General features: G+C 39.3%; 1 protein-coding gene across 1 annotated transcript in view; it reads left to right on the forward strand.

Annotated features, from left to right (window-relative positions):
* spon1a (spondin 1a) overlaps nucleotides 1–25,948 on the forward strand; it is a 68,353-nt gene that overhangs the window by 13,975 nt on the left and 28,430 nt on the right. Inside the window, exons 4-6 of the mRNA XM_054771868.1 lie at nucleotides 4,773–4,846; nucleotides 5,985–6,107; nucleotides 8,573–8,721. Of these exons, the coding sequence (XP_054627843.1) occupies nucleotides 4,773–4,846; nucleotides 5,985–6,107; nucleotides 8,573–8,721 (346 nt within the window). The remainder of the gene's footprint in view (nucleotides 1–4,772; nucleotides 4,847–5,984; nucleotides 6,108–8,572; nucleotides 8,722–25,948) is intronic.

The following is a 25,948-nucleotide window of genomic DNA, read 5'->3' on the forward strand; positions in this document are numbered from 1 at the left end:
ACAAAGATGGGAGAGGGTGTATGATGGAAATGATATGGATGAACCATATGAACACTTTGTAAATACTGATATGAAGCTCTACGATATGCACTGTCCCTTGAGAGAAATTGCCAAAAAATGTAAAACAATGTAAAAATACAACTGATTGTAATGGAATCGATATGGAACCGCTGACATACATCAGTAACTTATCATTTCAGACCGGTAAATTTCCAAACAAAATGAAAACAGCTAAAGTCGTTCCAATTTTCAAAAATGGAGACAAACATCAATTTACAAAATATCACCCAGTTTCGTAATTTCCACAATTTTCCAGAATTATTGAAAAGTTATTCAAGAGAGAGAGAGAGGCGCAGCTGCATCTGAGCCAAAATAACACAGTTTTAAATTGATGTCTTCATATCGGCCCGTCGGATTTAAATAAAGCCTGATACCAATATACGTCAAATTCCAAATATCGTCCCAATTATCATTATCATTATCAATTATCAGCCCGGCCGATAATCCGTCAACCACTAGTGTGTATCATTTTGTGGCTCGAATGACATTTAGAAGTTGTTGTTGGGTTTTGATTACAACAAGTGTTGTGTCTTATCTTACTTGTGTGTAGAGTTTTGACACAGCGAGCCAAATGACTTAGTCTCACATTGCCTTTGTCTTTGCCTTGGTTCATGTGATCTTCACAACATGCATGACACCGTACAAAAAACATGAGAACAGAACCTTGGTGTTTGCCTACCGTACACCAGATTTTGTATTTATTTTAGAACTCAACCTTGCATGAAAGTCGGCTGTATGCCACTACAATACCTCTTACCCAGCTAGTAAATACATGAAGGATATCATAGCAATACCATGTTGTGAGCGGCACAGGGATGTAAATTCGAGAAATCCTGTTTGGATGATGGTGTGTTATCACCTTATGACTATGACGGCATTGCGACATAATTGCTTTTCGGTCCATAATTTCAACTGTCCAATTATTCAGAACTTTTGAAGTTTTGGTCTGACAAAAGTACCCATCACAAATCATTTTAATGACTTTGAATCCATCGAGAAATGCTGATGCTTTCATGCAATGTTCAAAATGTTTTCTTAATGCTGGATAGTAAATCTTTGACTCTCAGGTTTCATACAGTAAGGACTATAATGCTTGCAGCTACAGCCTAAAAGATATTATATTAAAGATAAGCCACTATCCTAAGGTGAGTAACATGTGGTGTTTTAAATCTAAATGTTCTGTTCACTGCCAGTAAAAAAAAACAATCCAACTTAAGAGTCTCCAGAATTTGTTTGTGTAACTGCATTGTAAATAATGGCCTTACATCCTGTTCACCAGGGGGTAACCAATGAAATTCAATGTGATGTGTAAATGTGTACACTCTACTTTGTCACAAGCAGCGGAACCTTCAAACTTTATTCATCTTGTACAATAAAGCCATAGTAAGTCATGTGAGTACAGCAGTCACGAGTGAAGTTGCCGCCATCAGTTTTCTCTCCATTTGTAGGTGGGAAGCAATTTATTCCTCATCTCCCGCCGGTGTGAGATTATGTGCATCGCTTTCTGATGGCCGTTTTGAATGAGACGGTGTATCCGTGAATGTACTACCACATGCAGGTGTCAAACTCTTTCAAACAATGACAGCACATCTACGTAGGTGCCATTATCATTTGCTTTTTGTGGATTCTTCCCAATGCATTGTTGGAAAGTTGTTGGGTGTTTTTTTTTTTTTTAATATGCAAGAGGAGCTGACAGAAATAAATTCAAGTAATATCTGGTTGGAGTCTGAGCAGGCCAAATGAGAATTTTAATTTTTCTTCTTCACATCTATTTGAGCTTTAAATTGAAAGTGCTTTGTAAGAAAATATATTATTTTATCTCCCCCACACACACGCACGCACACGCTCTCTTTCAAATCAATGCACTTTAAGGGTGATTGGGATCGGTTGCGGTGTGGACCCGGCAAAGTGAGATAGAATTTAAATTGGATGTTAAGTAAGCATTGCTGCACTTGATTGCCTGGCCAGCCCAGCAAAGTGGGCGAGCAGTGCAGCCGTGTGAGCGACACTCAATGAGATATATGAAATTGGGGTGAGATTGAATTAAAGTGTGAACAATTAGAAGAGTGCTGGTGGCGTCACTTACTTACTTTGAGTCGTTTAATCTGCATTACTGGTGCTGTTTTGGCAAGAAACCACTTGTCTTCATATTCAAACTTTTAATCTCTGATATTGGCCACAACATTAAGTCCACACACATAGTCTTATAATGCTTTCATTAGATGGTGCTCTTACTCATTAATTGTTAAATTGAGCACTTATTGAAGTTTGCTCTGTTGGGCGTAAAGTAATTACAGTAATTATCACTGTTGGCTCTAATGCAACAATGTAAGGCATTAGTTATAAAAATGAGCGATTAAAACACATCTAAAAACCTCCAACAAGGTTTTATGGTTTTATATGCATGCTGTGACCATGCAGTAATTGGGAGATTCTTAAAAACATTTAATACTTACAGTACTTTGCCATATTTTGGTCCTTTTAAGCACTACCCGAACTTCCTTCCTGTGTGTATTTCTTTCACATGACAACATAGAAATTAATTCTACAGCTAGCATTGACTTTTCCAAACTCAAAAACACAGCAGCAGTATCGCCAGCTCCAATATAGATAGGTAGATACTCAACCTTACATTTCGGTAGTGGCCTTGAGGCATTGTGAGCGTGGCACTGACACATTGCGTGTGTGTGGTGAAGCTGGTCACTAGCCGACTTGTAGCTAGCCGGTGTGGTATGGCAAGGTGTCAATACACCAGTAATTTAGTTCTTCAGAGTAACAATGTTAATGACAATAAAAAGTAATCATATACAACAAACAAGTAAATTTCCAGGATAAAATAATGCCACAACAGGCTGCTTTAAAACAAAGTGAAAGTAAAATAAGGAAATCAAAGTGTACCTAATTCACAATATAGATGGTAAAAAAGAAAATAAATTGAAAATAAAAAGATAATCTAGGGGTATTCTACAAGATTCACATGGCTAATTGTATGAGACCATGGCTTATTTTGTCCTAGGTTATAAAATAAAGAAAGCTACATTGTGGAATCCTCCTTGCCGTCTGTTTGAAACCACTCATATACAAAATATGACAGAATGGAAGTTCTCAGCTCTCAGGTTTTGGACAGGTGCTACAGTATACTACAGTGTGTACGTCTGATGCCGCTCGCCGAGATCCACGGAATGCGCAGGTCATTTTTGTGTATGCTCAGGCTCTTTGCCTTTTTAAAGGAAGAAATGTTGTGCCTCACAGTCTTATTGAAATCAAATCCAATATCTTTTCGGCTTATTGGAGGGATATTTAACTCAGAAGTCAATATCAGGAAGGTCACCATCACCGCTTTGCTCATCTTCTTGATGTGAAAGGCTGAAAATTAAACAGAAAATAAACACACACAAGGCATTCACTGTTGAAAGAATATCTCCCGACCAATATATGTTTGTGTCTTGTACTTATTAGGGGCCAACTCAAACTACTGGCTCACATCACAATTAGATTAGTATGTCGAGTTTGGAGTCAAGTAAAGATTACAGTGTAAGGACATTCAGATTAGTTGGAGTATTTTTTTCACCTTCTCAATGCATCACTGATTCCTAGTTTGGTTCCATTTTTAATTAATTTCTTGTGTCATCGCCAGTTTAAAGATACCCATTAATTAACAAAAGAATCATATAACTTCTGTGCTATCAATTATATATATCAATTATAAATATCAATTCTTTCCACGAAGTTGGCTGTGTAAACCTCAGTTTAGTTTATACTCCACAATTTGGTATGTGACCAGTCCATCTCCACCATTCCCAGCTGACGTTAAAGTACAGCCCCTCTATTAATATTCACCCACCACATTGTTTGGGTCCCCAAGGAAACATGCCTGCAGCTATCACTGCCTGAAGGGCTTATGTTACAATGTTTGCTAGCAGGGGCCGTGTGTTCTGGCCTCATGAGTTGGCCTCTGAAAATATTTTGTTTGAAGCTGATTTACATGTCAAGACTCCAGCAGTCAGAAGAACAAAACTCTTTGACAGCTCAGTCTGTACAGTGTCCCTACATTCATCTCAGGGAGCACTACTGTTGCACCGCACACCGCATACATTGAAGTAGACTTGGGAATTCATGTCTATCAGAGCTACAAGTATTTTATTTAATGCAATGTTGGGCAAATTACTTTAAAAAAGCAATTAGTTACTTTCCCCCAAAAAGCAACAGAATTAGTAACGGAATTACTCCTTCACAAATGTAATTAGTTACCAGGGAAAGTAATAATTGTTACTTAAAAAAAAAAAAACAACCTTCAAATAGAGCTTACCATCCGCACATGCAACAACCTACTCTTGGTTTGGGTTGATGTTCGGAGTTCCGATGGCTGTGAATGCACCTCACATGTGGTAGGTGGAAATTGAGGAAGTGTTGTGTGGAGTATGGAAGAAGTATCTGATAAAAATAGGACACACACGGGCGGCACGACAGACATGAACAGCAACCTCGTTTGTCACCACGCTCACAGAGAAAAACCCACCCTCACCCAGACTCGGCCTGCAGTGGCCCTCAGTGAAAATGAGTGAGACCCCTGGCTTAAAGTCATTGTCAAAATTACCACTATTTCCCAAATATATGTCACTTCATTTACAATATTTCCGTATTTTGATTTACACCTTTTGGTGCTTCTGAAAAACTCCTCACTGCCCTCCTATCTTATTGTGCTTGTGTAGGGCAAGCATTGTGCAGAAGAGGATCATCTATTTCCAGGATGAAGGCTCACTCACAAAGATGATGTGTGAAAAAGGTAGGATTTCCCGCCAATTTCTGGATCCTCGAATATACCTGCGGGTAGATTCATTTTGGCCGCACATTTCATTTTGCTTCATTCTTGGTTTTAATGACTGTGATTGCCATTGACCATTTGCCATTTGCCATTTTGCCATTGTGACATGCTACAATGAGCAACCCTCCCCTTCCCATGCCCAACTTCTTCTCTCTCTCTGGCTCCCCATTTATACTTAAACGAAAACTGCACTTTTTTGGAATTTTGACCATCATTCACAATCCTTAGATATAAAATGAGGCAGCTCATTACTGCTCGTAATGGAACACACCTATGTGGCCTACAACGGCCGCTGTTAAAACGCCTCCAAAAACCTCCAACAAGGTCTTATGGTTTTATATATATGCTGTGACCATGTAGTAACAGGCACATTCATGATAACATGTAATACTTACAATATTTTGCTGCATTTTGGTCCTTTTTAAGCATTACCCAAACTTCCTGGGCGCGTTGATTTCACATAGCAACATAGAAACTAACGCCCACACCTAGCATTAACTTTTCCAAACTCAAAAAGTAAACACAGCAGCAGTAGCGGCAGCTCCAATTTGTAGCTTTACCTTTCGGTAGTGGCCTGAGGCATTGTGAGCGTGGCACCAATGCGCTGCGGGATAGTGTGTGGTGAAGCTAGTCACAAGCTGGCTAGTAGTTAGCCGAGGTGGTGTGGCAAAGTGTCAATACTCCAGGAAAGTACTTCTTCAGCGTAACAATGTTAATCATAATAATAATAACAATGTCGCTGTAGCTTGGTTAATATGGTCGTCACATGATATGTAAATGGAGTGTCGTTGGCACTTTTTGGAGTTTTTTTTCAGAAGGTTTTATAGGCAGAATAAGTTTTTCCCATTACGTGCCTTCCTAGCTGCATCTTTTTAGCTGTGTTTATAGCTCTAGAACGCACAGATAAGAGACACATGTGTTCATGTCTCACATAAGGATTGTGGATGATGGGCACAATTGCAAAAAAAGTGCAGTTTTCCTTTAAGCTAGACATCTTCTATAGCATATACTAGCAGCCACACTGAACTCCTAATATAACTTTGAGAGTCTTTAATCTTTCATCCTTACCTCAACTCCCAAATTTCTCATTTGTGTGCAGAATCTCTGTATGGCGATGCTACAGATAAACCTCTGCTGGACTGTTGTGCCTGTGGAACAGCCAAGTACAGAGTTACCTTCTATGGGAACTGGTCAGAGAAGATTCATCCCAAAGACTACCCACGTAAGCAAAACCTCGCCTACTCTTTATTATGTTGCCACTGCTTTACTATATATTTAGCTCTTCCCCTTCATCGTACCCTTACCCTACCCCTTAAAACCTGGGGCCAAGGGGAAGTTCATAATAACATAATAATAAAAACTGTTCATAATAAAAGTTAAGTTAAATACGTTGAATAAACATTGATAATGTGGTGTGCTGTCCACATATGGCCATTTTGTTTACATGTTTTATTTAGCTCACTTCCCGACCATCTATACTGCATGCTGAATACAATAAACATATCTCACCATGAGAATCGTTGGTGGACGAGGGTGGCTATAATGCGTTACTTGAATGATTATATAGCTAATATAAAACGCGAATGTCAGTAATGTTGATTCCCCTTGCATATCCCCTGAGTATCTAATAAAACATGAGTGAAGTCACTGTGAAATTCAATAATTATGCATAATTACTTACATTTACATACATACATTTACATACATTTTTTGGTCTCCACTCCGATAACTGATACCCGAGTAGTCTCTGCCTACCCCTTCATTTCAAGTCTGGTCCTTGACCACACTTGGTTTCTAGGGCTTTGCTCCCCTTAGCACTTACCCCTTACCCTTTGGTTTAAGGTGAATTTGGACACCACTTGATTCTCGTGGGCGTGCAAAAACTTAGGGGTAAGGGGTAGAATTGGGATTCAACCTTAATCTTGATCACGGCCCTGCAACTCAGAAACTGCAAGTTTGCCACTCGAGTGAGATGTGTGTGTATAACCTTGTGCCTCACTATCAGGATGTGAATGTATTCAAGGATTACTGTGCCTCTCTCTTGTTCAAATTCCTACCAAGTGGATCAATATACGGTTGAGAGCGGTGGAAGATAAACCCTGAGATCGAAGTAAACTCTAATTCACTGTCTTATGGAGGGGCTAGTTGGTATGGAAGTGATTCTCCCATGTTGCTCCATGTTCATTGCTATCATTTTTTTATTCTGGGATCAGATTAAATTTTTATCAAAAGCTCACATCAGTTTTTTTTCTTTAAGCGGGACCCTGTCTCATGTCCTTTTTATGGCCAATGGGAAGATGTTTACTTGTGTTAATTAGGAAAACATTGGTTTTATTGACACAGGTGCAAGGAATTATGCGGTTTAAGAACTTTTAATTATTCCTGCATATACTTTCTTCAACTTCGCAAACATCTCACTGAATGACAACTATTGTGCAAATGGTACTTTGTAGGGATGTAACAATACTTGTATCTGTATCGAACCGTTCAATACACGTGCGTACCGAACTGTGACCCCTGTATCGAACAATACGCAGTTTCAGACGCCGTTCTGTGCTGAAAGCTCAGTGTATCTGCGATCAACTACTCTGGTTTAGGTTGCATCCCACATTCATACCATGCTGAAAATGTTGAAAAATGTGAAAATTGTTGGCCATTTCTATAAAATGTAAATTAAAAAAGACAAGGTAATTTAGTTTTTCTATCGAAAAAATATCGAACCATAACACAAACGTATCGAACCCAACCGAACCGTGAATTTTGTGTAACGTTGCACCCCTAGTACTTTGAGTATTCCAGAGACCGTCAGTTGCTGTTTAAAGATTGAGGAGTGATATCTTGTGAGTGGCAGTAGTATAAGCAAGGCTGGTTCGAGCTCTTCAGAAGGATTAGTCAACTCCCAAGGACCAACTATTACAGACAACCAAAGAGCCTACAAGAGCAGAGCTACATGCTTAGTGGGCACTGAGGTTGTGGGGTTGGGAGCAACATTACATGGCCTGATGGCTCTCAAGACATGCTATTGGCACTCAGGGTCCAGAAGATATATGGACCCATTTCGGGATGCTTAGATTGTGGTATAACGGCAGTAGTGCTGAGAAAAAGGGTAAATTGGCATAAAATGCAGATCCTTTGCCACTTGCATTCCACAGCAACGCAAGTGTGCATGAGCTTGAATAATGAGTTACTTAGCACATTGCATGGCAGGCATCTACATCAGTGTAAACATATCAATCTGAATTGGTGAAGGGGTTGTGGCAACTTGAAGGTGCGACTACTTGGTTAGCCTTGGTTCTTGCAGCTATTGTATGATACTTAACTTAAATACATTGGCACCAGCAAGCTGTTTAAATGTCCCCTGTTATGCAAAATTGACTTTTGATGATGTCATAACAGTAATGTATCCCTAAAGTCATGGACATGATACCTCCTTTGACCCGCCCCTAGCTAGATACATGCACAAAACGGCTTGTTGCAAGTAGGGCTTACTAAAAGCACTTTAAACTGTCTAAATTCCAGCATCAAGGCTAGATTTTCGGTAACACACTTCAAATACGCTATTGTGGGACTTCTGAGGTCCAGGACGTGCCGCAAAGGAAATAACTAGCTGGACTGGATGGCACAAGGGAAGACCAAAAACAAACAAACCTTGTGTGTGCTCCACTAATGAAATGACTGTCTTAACAGGTCGTGCCAATCACTGGTCAGCCATTATTGGTGCATCCCATTCAAGGAGCTACGTGCTGTGGGAGTACGGAGGCTTGGCCAGTGAAGGAGTCAGACAGGTAGCTGAGCTGGGCTCCCCAGTCAAAATGGAAGAGGAGATCAGACAAAAGGTAAGAATTACGTTTTTCCAAGAACATGACATAACAGTCTGTTACTAAATATATAGGCAAAAGTATTTGGACAGCCATTACACTTTCATGACGTCACAACGTATGTAGTTGAACCCACAATCTAGCTATTGGGAAGACTGCACACAATGGTGTGTGTCTGTGAGAGAGGTCTCAACATACATGTTTGCATATCAGTTGAATTTCACAGTTTGGCATGTCTTGGGAACATCTACTGGTGGACTGTTCCCTTATCCTGCTCAAGAAGCATTTTCAGTCTCATCCAGCATGCAGTTACAGTATATAGCAATTTCAGAGTCTTGTATTCTCTCCACTTCATGGTTTCATTTATTATTATTATCTCCGGAAATAGCATGTTATGTTCTTCCTCCTTTCCGTCCTCTCCACGGCTGTCTCTCCCACCCAGTCCTAAAATAACTGGTGCTGGCAAAGCAGATGGTCCTGTAAAGCGGGGGTCCCCAACCACCGGGCCGCGGCCTGGTACTGGCCCGTGGGCGAGGTCGAACCGGGACGCGGGAAACGTTCAAGTGCAATGATACAAAAAACATACACTTTAAAAAAATACATTTGTAAATAACGACATCAAATTGTATGTAAATGCATATCAATTTTGGAACTATGGGCTATAATTATATTTCTAAAATAATATACAGTTACATAGTTTTGCACGTGTGTGTTTGTTGCGAGCAGCGAGACGTCACACTTCTACAGCCCTTGAATGCAGCATTGTGTGTGTGCTAACTTTATCCCACACTGCACTACTATACTGTATTTTTTTGTTTTTCTTTCACCTCATGTTTGGTCTCAAATGCTGATACTATGTGGGAATGCATTAAGGTAAGTTTGGATGACGTTATTGAGTACGAGTGTGCATATTTGCTCTTTGCACAACGTCAAGTTAATTCATGCTAGCAAACTGCCTGTTTCCGCACACATCAAACAGCGAAGTTATAATCTTCTCTCTGAAAAACAAACTCCAAGCCGTTGATGCTGGGTTTGCATTCCTTTTGTGCTTTTAATTTGATGTTGTAAATGTCTTAGTTTTACACAATACATAATAAATAAATTAGATTGCTTTAACGTACAAAAACCCCACGCCCACCGCCCCCCGTCCACGGGTCAAATAAGGTTGGGGACCGCTGCTGCAGAGTGCTTATTGTTGGTTAATATTGAAGCCCTTATGACGCAGCAGATAATGAGACCACAGTGTGCACAATGGGGTCTTTGTGTCATTGTGGCTGCCCCACTCTTCTTTCATATTATTCATATGTGGAGAGAGTGAAAAGGCATTATTTTTAAATGAGCATTATAGGTGGTTTGGACTGACTATGGCCCTTTGTATTTTAGAAAATAAGCTGAATTGATAGAAAGGAAATGGGATCTTTTTCAAATAGACCTACTTTATATCTTGCAACTCATGCTGGGGTTGTGAGGAGAAATTGCCCTGTAATGTAGTGGGACTGGTGGACACATGAATGCAGGGCAATCATTATACACAGGATCAATGTAAAGATTGAGTAGTTCAGTATTTGTGAATTGTGTGTTATTATTCGTAGCCTGAAAGAACCCGTGCACATGTGCATCTTCCATATTTGCTAGCAAACTCCACAGAAGATATCACCTTTTATATTTCATATTGGTATTTCATTCTTAATGTAGAATTGTAATCTCCAGTTTGGAATGTCCAAAAGTTGTTGGAGTACAACCTAAATTTTTGGGAAAAATATGCCTCCAAAACTCATGCTCAACTCAAACAAACCCGACTCACACAATTGTTGGGTGTGACCTAGAGGCAGTCCTCGTTACTTCCGGGCTTCACTTGGTGGGCAGTTGTCAATACATCACCATTAATCACCATTTCAAACTATCTGGTGGCCCAGACTTTCTACACAAGTATGGAGACACATAGCTTCTTTACATCTGGTTGGGTCCACGAATTAGGCATTATGGCCAAGAAAGACAATTTTTGGACTTATTGGTGCATGGGTAAGTACCTATTTGATGGATTGTTAATGTGGACATGATATCTTTGTTTATAAGAGTGTGTTGTCAAGCAATTCCCTTATAACTTTTTCCGTATTCTTATTCTCAAAGATTTTACTGTCATCTATAATTCAGCGTCTGCAGTTGCTTCAATGCTGTGTTGCCTCCTGAGTTAGATTTTTCAGTTGCTTCCCCATTACTTGTGCAGGAATGTTTTGCATACATTTAGATTTTGTAGATGGCAAGCAAATGTTTTGCCTCCATTTCTTGTCTAAGATGAGAAGTCGTCAAACATTTTTCAGTTGTTGTTCTGTTACAGTGGCGGAGCCAGAAATGTTTCATTGGGGTGGCCAAGGTGAGACCATTGCTGTCATAGGGGTGGCAATAAGTTTATACCTGAAATGTCTGGATGGCCAGTGGGGTGGCCGGAGAGTGACCAGGGGCGGCCGAGGTCACGTTTGACTGGTGTGCGTTTGACTGCCTTGTTAGCATGGCATAAGCAATATGACGGCCGTAACAAACTGTTGTATTTGTGCTTGGTTTGTTTTTAAATAAACCACTATGAGTCCTAAGAAGGTTGCAAGTGTGACAGCAACATTCCAAAGAGGGTGAAGACCACTACTGAATTCATAAAAGTAGTCATCGCAAAGTTGGAAGATGGCGTCCTTGTTGTTGATCTCGCTCAATGTACTGGAAGCCCGCACCAAAAGTAAGTACCATCCTGAAGAATAACAATGTAATCAAGTGAGCGAATGTTGCGAAAGGAGTAACGGTGTTAACAAAACAGACACCACAAACCATCGAAGACGTTGAGAAGTTGTAGCTAAATGTAGCTAAATGGCCCCTCCCATTTTTTCTGCATGTGGAAACACCGCCGCCTCTGCCTAGTTTATAATGCAAAGCTGCTTTGCTACCTTGAATCTAAAAATGTTGATCACACACTTCAATTTGACACAATAAAAGAAAAAAAAAACTCACAACACACATCTGTCAATGCCCTTGAGTGAAGGAGCCTGGTCCAGGGAGGCTCCCTCTTTTTTGAGCCGTTCAGCTTCTTAGCAAATGCTGACACACACAGAAAGCTGATTGGCTTTTGTGTCAGGTACTGGGGAGGGGGGGCTACCAAATGATGAGTGCAAAATTGATATTCATAGCCATGCTCCACTTCAGCCAAGGGGCACCTGATCAGAGTGTTCATTTGCAGATATGCACACAGTGCAAACACGTGCACACACACTAGCATGCACATCCATTACTCTGTGTGTCTGATTTACCTCCTCCAATTCAGTGCAATGGCTTTGTTTTCCACCTGGTGTTCCCCAGTAATGTTGGGAGGAGGTCAGATGATCCTATTTGTCTTGCCTTTGCTGCTCATGGTACCATATTACATATATATATATATATATATATATATATATGGCGCTTTAGGCTGGTGCCTTACAGAATATCGCAATAAAATACAAATTAGATAGAAATAACACTCAGTAGTATGCTGTTTTTAGAGTTTACTCTCCAAAACATAATTTCCTTAAGTGCATCCTTTCAGTACAAACATTGTATTTCTAGTAGAAGCTGCTTGGCCCGGTGGTAATAAATATAATATTGCATGCCAGAACCCTTCCCAACACAGCCGACCCATTACATTCTCACGCCACTGTGTTGCATGTTGCAGAACATTGTTGATTCAGCATTCATAGCTGTTGTCCACCAGCGATACAGCCCCCATTTGAAATTATTTAGTATATTTCATAGTCAGTAATTCATGTTAAATAGATGTCTCAAGGTAGAATGCATGCAGCAGCATTGTTAGGGGATTTACATAAAGGATGTCTTTTAATTGTCCCCAGCTCTTAATCATGGGCATTATTGTTCAAATGCTCTAATCAGAGGAGTTGGTATCAATGAGATTGCCTGCGTCCACTGCTGTCGTCCCCCACCTTTCATGTGTGAGGTGATTTGTAAATGTATGCAGTCATTACAGGAGCTTGCCGTGTCGCTGTGTCTGTAATGAGAAGTCTAATGAGACCTTCTCCACAGACCAGACACCAGGGCCAAGACCTCAGATGGACTACGACCACCGTGGAGTGCTTTTTTTGTGATGACAAAACGAAATTGATGCCAAAATAGACATTGAAAATGACAGAAGTGCAGATCTGTGTCGATGACATCTACAAAATAATTTCGGACTCTGCTGTTTTTGGCAAGCCACTTTTGGCTACCCTACAAGAACATATTGTCGGAGACTGTATGTGCCCTGTGAGTGACTGGAGACCAATACAGCGTATAGGGAAGTTAGACCATGAAAAACCTCAAGCCACAGAAAAGTGGAAGGAAATATGCTGAGTGAAAAATTGTTATTTCTGTTTGGACGTGGTCCACACTGGTTATACTGTATTGTAACAGTTCCACTATTTGTCTTGTTTAGCTTCAAGGGAGAATATGTGGAAGTTTGTTCAGAACTATTAACATTGCCAAAATATGACAAAGTCTAGACATGAGATTTACATTCGTTTTCTTTATTTTATATTCCTCATTAGGGTCATGGGTGAGCTGGAGCCTATCCCAACCGACTTTGGGCGAGAGGCAGGGTACACCCTGGACTGGTCATCAGTCATTTACAGGTCACAAAAACAGGTCACAAAGCATTCACACACACATTCACACCTACGGACAATTTAGAGTCTCCAATTAACCTAACATGCATGTTGTGGGAATGCAAATGCGGGAGTACCCGGGGGAAACCCACTTACGCAAACTCCACACAGAAATGCTCCAATGGTGATTCGAACTCTCAATCAACATGAGATTTTCCTGCAGCTAAAACAAATTTTATGTCTAACAGACACAACACTTATCCCATTGACTGAAATGAACATCAGTCTGTGGCATTCACATAAAATTGCATACAAACAGAACAGAACCTGTTTTGTCTATCTCTTTCAGTGTAATGGAAGTGTAATGGCCTCCTTTATTAATTATCACTCGCCGTGCGTCATTGTTTATCTAATTAAAAAAAAAAAGGAAATTAAAGTAAGGATGGAATAATTATTTAATCTGAGCTGGAAGTCTCCTCTGGTAACTTGCATTATGAACCCAGCAGATATCCCTGGTTGGGAAAACAAAGCACTCCAAAAGCCTACGTGCATGCTGTGCATCTCAAGACAGGTAGTAGAATTGCTCGCATGGGGCAGTGTAGCCAGAGGCGAGCACCATTTGCAATGGAAGAGGGAGCCAACATGTCCTTTGTTGGCACATTTGTATTGTTGCTCACATGTAAAACGTATTTCCATTGTATGTAGAGTATATATAATACAATGCAGTATGTTTTCATAATATTTTTCATGTCTCATTAAAAGGCATGTTACAACAGATTCCCATGTCGGCATGTTTCAGGCTGCATGATTTACTGTTGTCAGGTCAGTGTGTCTGTGTGTCTGATTGGTCTTTAAGCGTGACTAATTGCTTCTAAGTGCAGCTAAAGGCTACATGAACATGTTGACTAAATGACGGAGTACACTACCGGTCAAAAGTTTTAGAACACACCAATTTCTCCAGTTATTTATTGAAATTTATGTTGTTCAAGCCCAATGAATAGCTTGAAATGGCACAAAGGCAAGTGGTGAAGTGCCACAGGTTAAAAAAGGTATGGTTACCCAAAACTGAAAAATAATGCGTATTTCAGAATTATACAAAAAGGCCTGTTTCAGGGACCACAAAATGTGGTCGACGATTCTGTTCTGCAGAAATGGATGTTGATCAAGCCTTGGCAGTTGGTGCAACTAATTCCAACAGGTGCTCCAAGTTCTGGAGTATTTACTACTTCCTCTGTCTGCATAAAAACAGTGTTCGGAACACACTGTGGTGCTATACCCTTGTGGACATTTGTTGAACAGCATTGTACTGGAGAAAATAATTTGTTGCTCCAAAAATATCAAGAAAAAAGGGAATTAATAATGGTAGAGAGACAGGCCATCTTAACACTTAACAATGTAGGTTTTTCCGCCAGAGAAATTGGAGTGTTCTAAAACTTTTGACCGGTAGTGTATACTGGAAGGCCATAGACTGCTAGCTCAATGATAAGGATGGACATAAAAATGGTTTGTTGATCTAGCACCCGTACTAACAACTTTGATGTGTAGTCAGATGTTGAACTTCCTCAAGCAATAGAAGCACAGCGACCAACAGAGGGTACTGTTGAGTCAATGCCAACTTGGTTGGTGGCCAAAGCTGCTGCTCCTCGGCTTACGTACTTCCGTTCCTCGACTGTGATGTATACGACTTTTGAAGCAAGTTGGCTCAAATACCTAAATTAACTGTTAAGTCACTCACACTGTACACAGAACATATAAAATACGATAATGAAAAGATTAAATACAGGAATCAAGCGATATAGTAGTAAAAAAAAAAAAAAAAAAAAAAAAGAGAACTCCTTACTTTTATCCCTGTGGTTGTCTTGCCACTACCAGACAAGTCTGCCTCACTTCCTTGGGAGACATAGTGGAGGTTAAACTTATATAGTTTACTAAAAAGAACAGACTGTCTTTTTAGTTAAGTTGTCCTTTAGGAAGTTGTTCTACCTCCAAGTGTAGCATCGTAAATTTGTTACTCTGCCAGTCCGCCAATGTGTTCTTCTAAGTAACTAGTTTTCTTTTTGTTTTTGTGCAGTATTAATAATTTATGGCAGTGCGTACGTCACCACAAAACATCATAACTCAGAAGGCCGTAAACCGAGGACCGTCTGTACAATGCATTGAAGGCCATTGCAGCTGGATGGCCGGACAGTGTGGGCTTATAAAGTGAACAATAACATCTGTGAATCACGAATATCATATGCGTGGTCCAAAAATGCCTTATAAGAAGTGGTGGAAAACAGTGATGGGAACTATTTTAGTGCCGCAAACATAAAAATATCTGATGAGAAGGGATATTGTATACACCTTTTAAGACATAGGCATGAGGCCATATGCTGTAAATGAGCATTATGCAATGAAAGAAGCAGCAATTACTGTGTGTCATTTCCATCCCATCTGCTACAGACTGTAGCGGCTGCATCCAACTGCTTAACATACATCCGGTCTGTTCAGTGTTAATTGCGGCATAATAAAATGTTTTTGTTTTAAGCTTTTTGCCACAGCAAATCGAGAAGACGCAGCCAGAGATCTCAGATTAGACCTCCTGATTCTCCAGGATGGGTTATTTAAATATGGAGGAGATATATTTGTCAGATCTTTATAAGATCAAGGCCAAGTAAATACAATAAACCTTCATTATAAATCTGTGTGATCTTTTATTCATGAGATAGCCCTGATAAATCTGTTTCCGGTGATGTCTGGGTTTGTTATCTTGTCCTTATGTAAATGAGACCATGGGGGAGACCATGGGCTCTGTCTCCTCCAAACACCCCCCAACATATCTCTTCCCTACAATTTCCATGTCATTTGGTTGGCTAGGAGACTGTGAAGATCATTCCTGGTATGGGTCAAACATGAAAATCAACTAGGATTGACAGTTGAGCAAATAGTCGAGTTTGAAGTCATGACCATATACAATAAAGACTAACTGGTACAAGTGCACAATATGAAGTGATCCAATACAGGAGCTGTATCAAAGATTCTTTCTTTACATAGATAATAATGCACCGTAGTGAATGGTACTTCTAATGAAAGGTGTTCATGCTGGCCCACCAATATTAACACATACCTGTATACTACGCTTAAGTAGGTAATCCTAGATCACCTTTGCAACAACATTGCTTTTGTTGTGAAAACAAGACAATGTACCAACTGATTGTAAAGATGTTTTTTAAGGTAACTCAAATTTATATATATTGTAACATTATCTCCTATAAAATTCCTGAAATTACCCACCAATTACTGTCTGAAAGTGTGTGATTGTTGCAAACATAAACAAGTGACCAGCACAACAAATGTGAACATAAAGCCTTTTTGTTGTCTTTTTGCTCTGATATATCTGTTTTTTTTTCAGTTCAGTATGACTGTTTGCATTTCCATTATTTGATTATTACCAATCATTCCTTCAAAAATTCCATTAGAACACAATCCAGTTCGGGTTGACGCTGGTTAAAGGGATAGTTCGGATTTTTTGACATGAAGTTGTATGACATCCCCATCAGCAGTGGACTATTTCAACAGTGACTTACCCCCCCATTTGGTCCCGCAAGTCCAGTTCTGGTCAGATTTCCATAGCAAGGAACGTAGTTCTACTTAGTTACTGGGTCATTTAAGTAAAGAGTTTGGCTTCTCAAAACAATATGCATTGAAAACAGTAATGCAACTTCATGTAAAATCCAAACTATCCTATTTTCCTCAACAATCTGTTCCAGAGTCAAAGTTTTACCATCATAAAGATTTATAACATACACATAGGCAATTTGTAAGTCAGATTTTGACAATCTTTAACTGCCGGTTAAGCAGGACTTTATTCAAGACTCAAAAACTGACTCTGACTGACTGACTGACTCTCCCAAAAAAGAAAGAAAACACAAGAAAATGAATAAGAACAGAAGAAACATTGATACCAATAAAAGAAGAAACATTAATAACAATAAATTAAGCAACAACAGAAGAGACATTAATACAAATAAATAAATAAATAAATATATATATATATATAGTGTTAGGAGTGTGTGCGTGTGTTGCGTGCGGCGTGTGTGAGTGCTTCGTTGAGAAGCCTGATGGCCTGTGGGTAAAAGCTGTTTTATGATCTACAGTTCTGTAGTAAAGTTCTTGATTGATGTAATCAGCCAACAAAGTCCTTTTAGTGTGTGTTAGAATGCTTTCAAGCCATCACGTCTTCCTTTGCCATCCATTCATCCATTTTCTATGCCGCTTGTCCTCACACGGGTCATGGGGGTATGCTGGAGCCTCTCCCAGCTGACTATGGGCGAGAGGCAGGGTAGAACCTGGACTGGTCATTGTCCATTTCATTTTGGCAATTTTGGAAAATCATTTTATTAGGGTTTTGGAAGTAGTGTGACTTGAATAATCTCTGCACATTTGTGTAGTCTTGCATATGTTTATGCAAAGTAATTATTTCTTGTTTATCTATGTTGATATTCTCTCATAAAAGGTAAAGTAGAGTTTATGTCTCTTGTGAGTTTTGTACTGAATTAGAATATTATGTTTTCTGTTGCACGGTACTGGAGAGGCTTTTTACAGAGGGCATCTTGTGTGTGATACATACGTGGAGTACCACTTCAAGGTTCAATCTGAGTACCAGTAGCTCTCCTGCTTTAAGAAGGGTTGTGGAAGAAAAATAGGAAATTCTTAAATTGAAGGAAAACCATAGAGTGGCAGACAGTGTAAACTGGGTCATTAAAGGTAGTTTGTACAATTATTCTGCAATAATATCTCACTGGTCGCCGATGCAGTTGATGACCATGGCGGTGGATGTCAGTGTACAAACTTGTCTGTTTAAATGTGGTCTGTGATTGATTGAATGGCAACCAATCCAGCCTTTCACCCAGAGTCAGCTGGGTTTGGCGACAGCTTTCCTGCAACCCTGACCGTAAGTGGTAGAAAATGCATGGATGGATAATACCATGTGTCTGCTGGACTGTGTGTGTGCAGTGGTTCAGGTTGTGAGGCCCCCATGTACAGACATCTGGACAACAAGGCTCAGCAATTGTCACCAAGGATGTCCACAGTCAGAAAATCAATTTCCACCCCTCCACAAAAGTAGTTGCCGCTTACAGACCAGCCTGCCTTAAGCGCGGCTGGTTCTCTTGCCACTTGAGAACATTGTTTTTCTTTTCTCCTCTCTTGAGCAAAATCAGTGTGATGAGAGCACCTTGGCACGATTTAACTACAGCTTATTCTGCAGGGCAGGATGAGGGAATGTCAGTGGAGATTTAATTAACACCTGAAGGCTGTGCAAACCTTTGCGCCAGGCGCCGATAACAGCCAGCATGCAACCGTTAGAGTTTTGAACCAATTTAGTGTCTATTAATAGGAGACTAGGCTGCGACAGACAGATCAGAGATGCCCGAACAGAACTTTGATCACAGCATCAGAGAAGCTTCTATCTCATCCAGAGAAAGACATCTTTAGACCAAGTGAGACTTCATGGGCAGAAAATAGCCCATGATTCCACATAATTGTGTCATCCTTAGAGATATTTGAACAGTTTGAATAAGGACTCTGCCATCTTTAGGCTGTGCCAAAACATGTCAGTTGTCCTGCCAAGTGCACACAAATCTGTATTTCTTTACTATTTGTTTGTATGTTTTTTGCAGTAAACCACAAAGAACAAGGATGTCAGGTCTTTTTATGCAGGGTTTATTTGCATAGTGCTGCGCTCAAAGGTAACAACCTCTCCAAGTAAGTGAGCAAGAAAGAAATAACAGAGGTATTTGCATGGTAATTAGCACTAATGATATTTTTAACATGGTGATTCTATGAGGATGTGCTGAGGCAGATGTTCCACGGGGGATGTGAGAAGACAAAAGCTCCAGCTGTCACTGCTTTATGTGGAACTACGACCATACTAAGTGAGGGGATGTCATAGAAAAAAGTGAGGAAATCTTGTTGATTATGTCCATTCCTCATGCAAGAGGAGGAAGTCATTAATATCATTTTCCCAAGTATATATGTGAATGTTCCTCAGTCTTGCATTACGGTCCCGCTACTCGAGTGCTGCTGTGCAAAATTTGGAGAAAGTTTATCTTCATCTGTGTAATGCAGAAACCTGCACAATGTCCGTCTGAGAGACCGTACATATTTCATGGCAAGCTTGTGTGTCTTTGGAATCCTTTTAATGCTAATTAAGTCAAAATTGAAATGCACAAGACACAACATATTCGATGCCACTGCCTTTTGCAACAGATTTATTTTGTTGAAGTCTGTTAAATAGAAAAAAACTACAAACCACATGTGGAAAACTTTGAAAAATTTTGGAAGATAGAATTTCACTCAGCACTGAAAAATAAATTACAACACTTCCTCACACCCCACACAAAACACAGAGGACAAACAAATGTCACACTGTTGGCCAGCAGCCATGTTGTCAACATGGCAAATGTACCATCGCTCGTGTGCTTATAGGAACATTGAACATTCCTATAAGATGCATTGACATTAATCAACAAAAAACGGGACTAAAGAAGATGCGCATACATTGGCAGACTACTTGTTCACACTGTCTAAAATGCCAGAGAACATCACTTTACAACCGTTCAATATGAATTGAAGACAATTATTGATGAAAGAGAACAATGACTGTTTCAGCAGGGCTGTCTACGACTAAGGATTTTCATAGTCAAATCTGATTCATTAGATTTTGTCCATGGTCAACTAATTGTCGAACACTGTTTTTTGTTTTTGTTATTCCTTTTTTATGGGGCACAGCTAATGGGATTCCTACAAATAAACAGATCTCATTTGCGACTTTTTCCACCTCAAAGAAAGAGGCCAAAACACTCAGATAAACGAATGAACATGGTAGGTGAGCAACAATAGCGCATTAGTGACAGAGAATGACACAGACGAACAAAACCGAAATGCGGTCGCAATTGGGCATATCACATATCAGAAAACTGCAAATAAAATAGGAACAACATATCTTGAAAAACAACAACTTGCCAAAACTCTCAATTAGCATCCTAATTTATTGGACTAAAATCCACAGTCTGCAATTAAAATTAAGTTGGCGTAACAGCCTTGCCTGTTTTAAACTATACGCCTTGTCGGTTGTTGTCGCGTGATATTTAAGAAGCTGCTGACTCAAGTTGCACTTCCTTTTCTTGGAGTCATCTTTAACCTTTTCAAATTACTTTCACGCTTTGGGTGATTTTTTTAGTAGCTACTATGAGCCAATAAGTACGTCGATTCTGAAGATCGTCCTTGCACTCACCTCAGCTCCTTTTGGATTGCACAACTGCCGCGGATGATTTTATTAATGTGTACTAGGTATAGGTATTTTGTTTAAAGTTAAACACACACCTCATGTTTTATTCTTTAGTAACACAAATTAGGCTGTTTTTGTATAAATAAAATCATCACTTAACACTTACAAGGTAGGTAAGAAATGTACAAGGCAAGTATGAATACGAGTTTAAAATAAAAAACAGCTATTTTAACTTCATCCTATAATGCATAATCGTACCAGTAAAGCATTTCATTGGTTGTTGCTTCCGGGGCGCTGCAGTGATGTCAGCCTCCTTTTGGGCTCTGGTCTCCTCTGGTGGACAGAGGCAGCATTGCAGCAAGATTAGAACATCGCATGAATTGGCCGCACCACTGTATAAGCTGCAGGGTTCAAAGTTTAAGAAAAAAGTAATGGCTTATATACGGGAAATTACGGTATACAAATAAAGCCACAAAAATAAAAAAAACATTTGATATAATTACATTTTTACACATATTTTGGTAAGAAAGCAATGTAAGCCATAAAAAAAATTTGAGGAACCATTGGTGAGCTGAAACTGGAGGCGTTGTGCCATAGTGGAGGTCTGTATAGATGTAACTCACTTCCCATAGCTGACGTCATGTTCTTTTGAGAGAAAACAAGTCGAGAATCAATCAACAGCTCATCTGCCCTGTTTTAGCCAAGTAGTCATTTTTTTCTCAATTGCTTCAAGACACAGTTAGTCAACAATCAATTCCACAAAATACCTGAATTCTTGGCATGTACAGCATGTCAGTACAACATGTCTGCCATATTCATGAAGTTTTTGTTGCATCATACTGTGCATCACTGTCTTTGCGAGCCCTGTGTACATTTGCATGATAGATATGTACTAGCTTGTCCTTCTTCGATATGCATCTCTCATCAACAATGGCCTCCTTCTCACCCGCACTCATATTAAAACTATTAAGTGTCAGCCGAACAAGCGGACATTATTAAACCACATTAACATCGCATATCCGTTCCTAACCATTTCCTATTTGTGATGATGCCAGTTTGAATGTCGCCGCTCGCCTAAGAGGGAATTACAAATGTTAAATCAAGCATTGCAAATTAAGGTTCACTGCGCTTGTCAGGACTAGATGCAAATTATTCATGCAATATGAATCTTTTCCCTACAAGATAAGAGAGTATGTCGTTTACACTGCACGGAGTGTCTCATCTAGAAGAAGCAGTTTTCCTGCCTTGCATATAATTCCCATGAAGGTTATACAGAAAAATTGATTTCCATATGCCTGATGCAACATTGACTAAGAGAGACTTGCTTTAAAAATTGATATTTTTAAATGCTGTGCAGCTAGGTGGAGGCTTCAGGACTCAGTTTTACAAAGTCATCCTGCCCTTCATTGTCCTTAACATTACCTGAAAGGTCCCATATTATACTGTTTTTCAACTATTTTGAATATGGTTTTGGAGGGGAATGAGCCAGCCGGAGTGGCTTACGCGGGCGCTGTGATGCTGGAGCATAATGAGGCCTTAACTCAGTGCTTGTCCAACGTAATAAATGCCATATATCACATACAAGAACGTAACATTAAGGAGTGGGACAGGAGGACACAAATGTCCTCGCTATGTGTAGCTATGTGAGCTACAGTGCTAACATTATAGTCGCATTTTAGCAAGCTGTAATGCCAGGTTAGCCTATTCGCTCAGTTCATCCATTCCAGAAAGCCCAAAATGCTAAGACAAAACATGTTTTATCATTTTTCAATTCTAGTTGCGGAAAACACTTACAATTGCATATAAATACATATAAAAGCTAAATGAAGGAGATAAATGAACATTTAACTTTACTTTTCCATTCATTGATGATGTGATTCTTGACGTGACTGTTCCCAAAGACACGATGTGGCAGCGACAACACACCATCTTCCTGTTTTGCCATGAGTTGCTTCTTGAATTCAATAGTGTTTCTCACCTCAATACCCTGAAATGGAGGCAAAAAAGTTGTAAGTGCCAGCATTTTGATGAAGGTGAGAAACACTATTGAATTCAAGAAATAGCTCATGATAAAACAGGAAGATGGTGTCTGTGTGTTGTCTCCCTGCCACATCGTGTTTTTGGGAGCAGTCACGTCTTCATAAAGGGAAAAGTAAGTTTCAATGCACATTTAGCCCTTTCATTCATCATTTATATGCATTTAGATTTATTTTAGGAATGTAGAACTACAATTACAAACTATAAAAACGTGTTCTTGTTAACATTTTTGAGCCAACCACTGATGACATCGTTGACAAGCGACAAAGCTGACTTCCTGGTTCCGGTTGCCATTTTGTTATGAAGCTAAGCTAACAAAAATGTTTGTGATAAAAATACATAAAATACATTAAGACCACAGTTGGTCTCATGCAGTATATTCATAACATGACATGGCATATTGTACCAGAAAACCAGAAAATATACTCAAACTGGGGCAAAATGTAGGCATACATTCTTTACATTAACCAAAAAACATGCTAACTGAGGCGACTGCTATGAGAATCACAGAAGAACTTTGGTAATGTCCCATTACAGTTATTCAGTCATAATTAATATATTAAAAACAGAAAAACAGCCATGATATTTATGTAACTGAAGAGGGAACCATATCAAAGTAGCAGCTGGTAGCAGACCAGTCATCTGTTAAAAACACAACGTACAAAAACATTGTCTAGTCATTGTTTAGATGCAGTAAAAAAAAAACAAACTTGTCATTAAGCACATAATTGTGAATACTGTACAGTAATGATATCTGATGCTGGTGTATCATTACTGAAATGTGAGAGATAGTGATGCAATATATTGTAATATTGATACTTTTGTCACACCCTTCTGTGTTTGAGGAATAAGGGTGAATTTGCCACATGTTTTCTGCTCTGTAGTAAATTCCCAAACTTTTAAAATCCATACTAAGTGGTTTCTCATCGTTTTTCGGGTAATATTTTGGTAATATTTGTTAAAACGGTGATGAACAAACATTACCTCGTACCTCTGCTTTTCGGCAGTACATCACAGGGACCCATTTCTCAGAGTGAGAATGCGTCGTTGTAGAAGTTATTTGTCTCTGTAAAGAGAATGCAGTGGGATGTTGGCGCATCACAGATGAGTGTCATGTGGGCACATAATGACCAGCCGGCCACATCTGATTCTGGCCATTATCTGCCTGAAATCTAGCCAGAATGGGCTTTTGTTACCTTTGCAGACTATCCATTGTGGAAGCTTACTTACAAAGCCATCATCATGTCAGTGAAATAAAACTTTTCGCATAAATAGTTGCTTTGATTCTAAGATGCAAGGTCATGCAGCATGCAACATTGTCTTGATGAAGACCCACTGGCTTGAAGACACATGATAAACAAAGGGAATGCTTCTCAGTAGTGGCATTTGCTCAATAAAACTAATCACACATTCATTTGGTCTTGCTCACCATTGTCATGTAAGTGCCAGGTTTTCGGGTGTGAATATAGGATACATGGATATCAACCCCATCAGTGACATACATATGTAAAATAACAACGTTAAATTGAGCAATCATTTGGAGGTCTGAGTTTGAGGCTCAATTTTCACACGACAAAATTATTCTGTTAACACTCTGAGCTGTGATAATGATGTTCCTGTAAGGGTGACACCGCTCACGCGCTGCATGTTTTTTCATGGTCTGGGGTTGGGGTTCTGAGTGCATTGTTTATAATCTATATCTGTTTATAATACCGCTATTTGATAGTTCACAGGAAATGCTATTTTTTAACTACTACTCCTAAAAATGTAACACTACCTAAATAATGGTGTTATAAGCAGGCAGTCCCTGATAACCGCTTCAAATTTGTGTAAAATTGGTGACTGCAGAATGCTGCAAATCCCCTACCAAGATCATGATCATAAAATAACATTGACTGTACAATTACTTTTGAGTTGTGTTTCTTATTACACAATTTGACCTCTAAAGGTTGAACATAATCCATTCCAGGAAGTAGACCGTTCTTAATTTTTCCCATTGGAAACAGGAATACAGTAATCCCTCACCACTTTGCGCTTTAAATTTTCTGTCTTAACTCTATCACGGTTTTTCAAAAGTACAGTGTATTAATGAATAAATCATGCTGTTTCATGGTTGAATACAGCCTATTGTTGATCAAATATATATATATATATATATATATATTTAAGCAAATTGTACATATTAAATATTTCATATTACTAAATTTAGCATTTACATACATAAAAATACAATATAGGACAACCAAATACATTGTGATGACATAGACAATTCTAAACTGGTCCCTAGGTGTCCAATAATGTTACTGTAATGTTCGGTGAGATACACAAGCACCAGACTTGATTGCCGGAATAACTTTTATTTTATTGCAGATTTGAATCATTTCACGACAGGCACAATAATCCTAATACGGGTTACTGTTATGGCTGTAACCCTCACCAAGCTAAAACTCAACACTGAACCCTGGAAGTCACATCCTGTCTGGCCCCCTCTCATGTCCCCCAGCACCAGAATACATTTATAGCAATACACACGAGCAGTCTTATTTATATCTTCAATGGCTTATTTTCTGTAATTATGTCTACTATATTGGCTAATATGAGTGTAAAGGTGACTACAAGGGTGTTTTTTTTCTAGAGCAGCCATCACCTCGGTCCGGATACGGATCCTTTACGGATCCAAGACCAATTAAAGTGAATGGGAACTATAATATAATAATATTAATATATAATAATGTTAGCAGACCGATCGCAGATGCAGATAGCACCCGTTCCAATGCTGTTAGGAATAATGTTAGACAGTACATTTTCACAAATCCTCTTTACGTTTTCCCAAACCAAGAAAAAATGAAAACGGTCAACCAGTCCCAAGTGTTCATACACTTACAGCGCATGTTTGAGATGAGTCTATTTGTCTGCCAGCTTTCTGTGATCCATTGTGACGCTTGAGACTGCATAAAAAGAGCTGCACCTCTGTAACAAACAGACATAATGCTCAGAATGACTCGCAGTGTGTGACAAGGTAGGCATTGGAGGAAAGGCGATTAATGCACAAGCAGGCTTGTAATCATCAGCCTTTGTGTCAATAAAAGGCTCAGATGTGGCGGACACAAATCACACACATGGAAATGCATGAATGTATTGCTTTAAATATGTTTACCTTAGCTTTGTATGTCAAAACACACTACCCACAACACATGCTTTGATGTTCTCACCACTGATACTGTACTGTATATCTCACGTTGAATTGTTATTATAGTAATATTATTATTATGTTTGAATCAGACATAAAATGACTCAGGTCAAGAGTTGGGCAAATTACTTGAAA

This window comes from Dunckerocampus dactyliophorus, chromosome 3 (assembly GCF_027744805.1).
Source record: "Dunckerocampus dactyliophorus isolate RoL2022-P2 chromosome 3, RoL_Ddac_1.1, whole genome shotgun sequence".
Lineage (NCBI taxonomy): Eukaryota > Metazoa > Chordata > Actinopteri > Syngnathiformes > Syngnathidae > Dunckerocampus > Dunckerocampus dactyliophorus.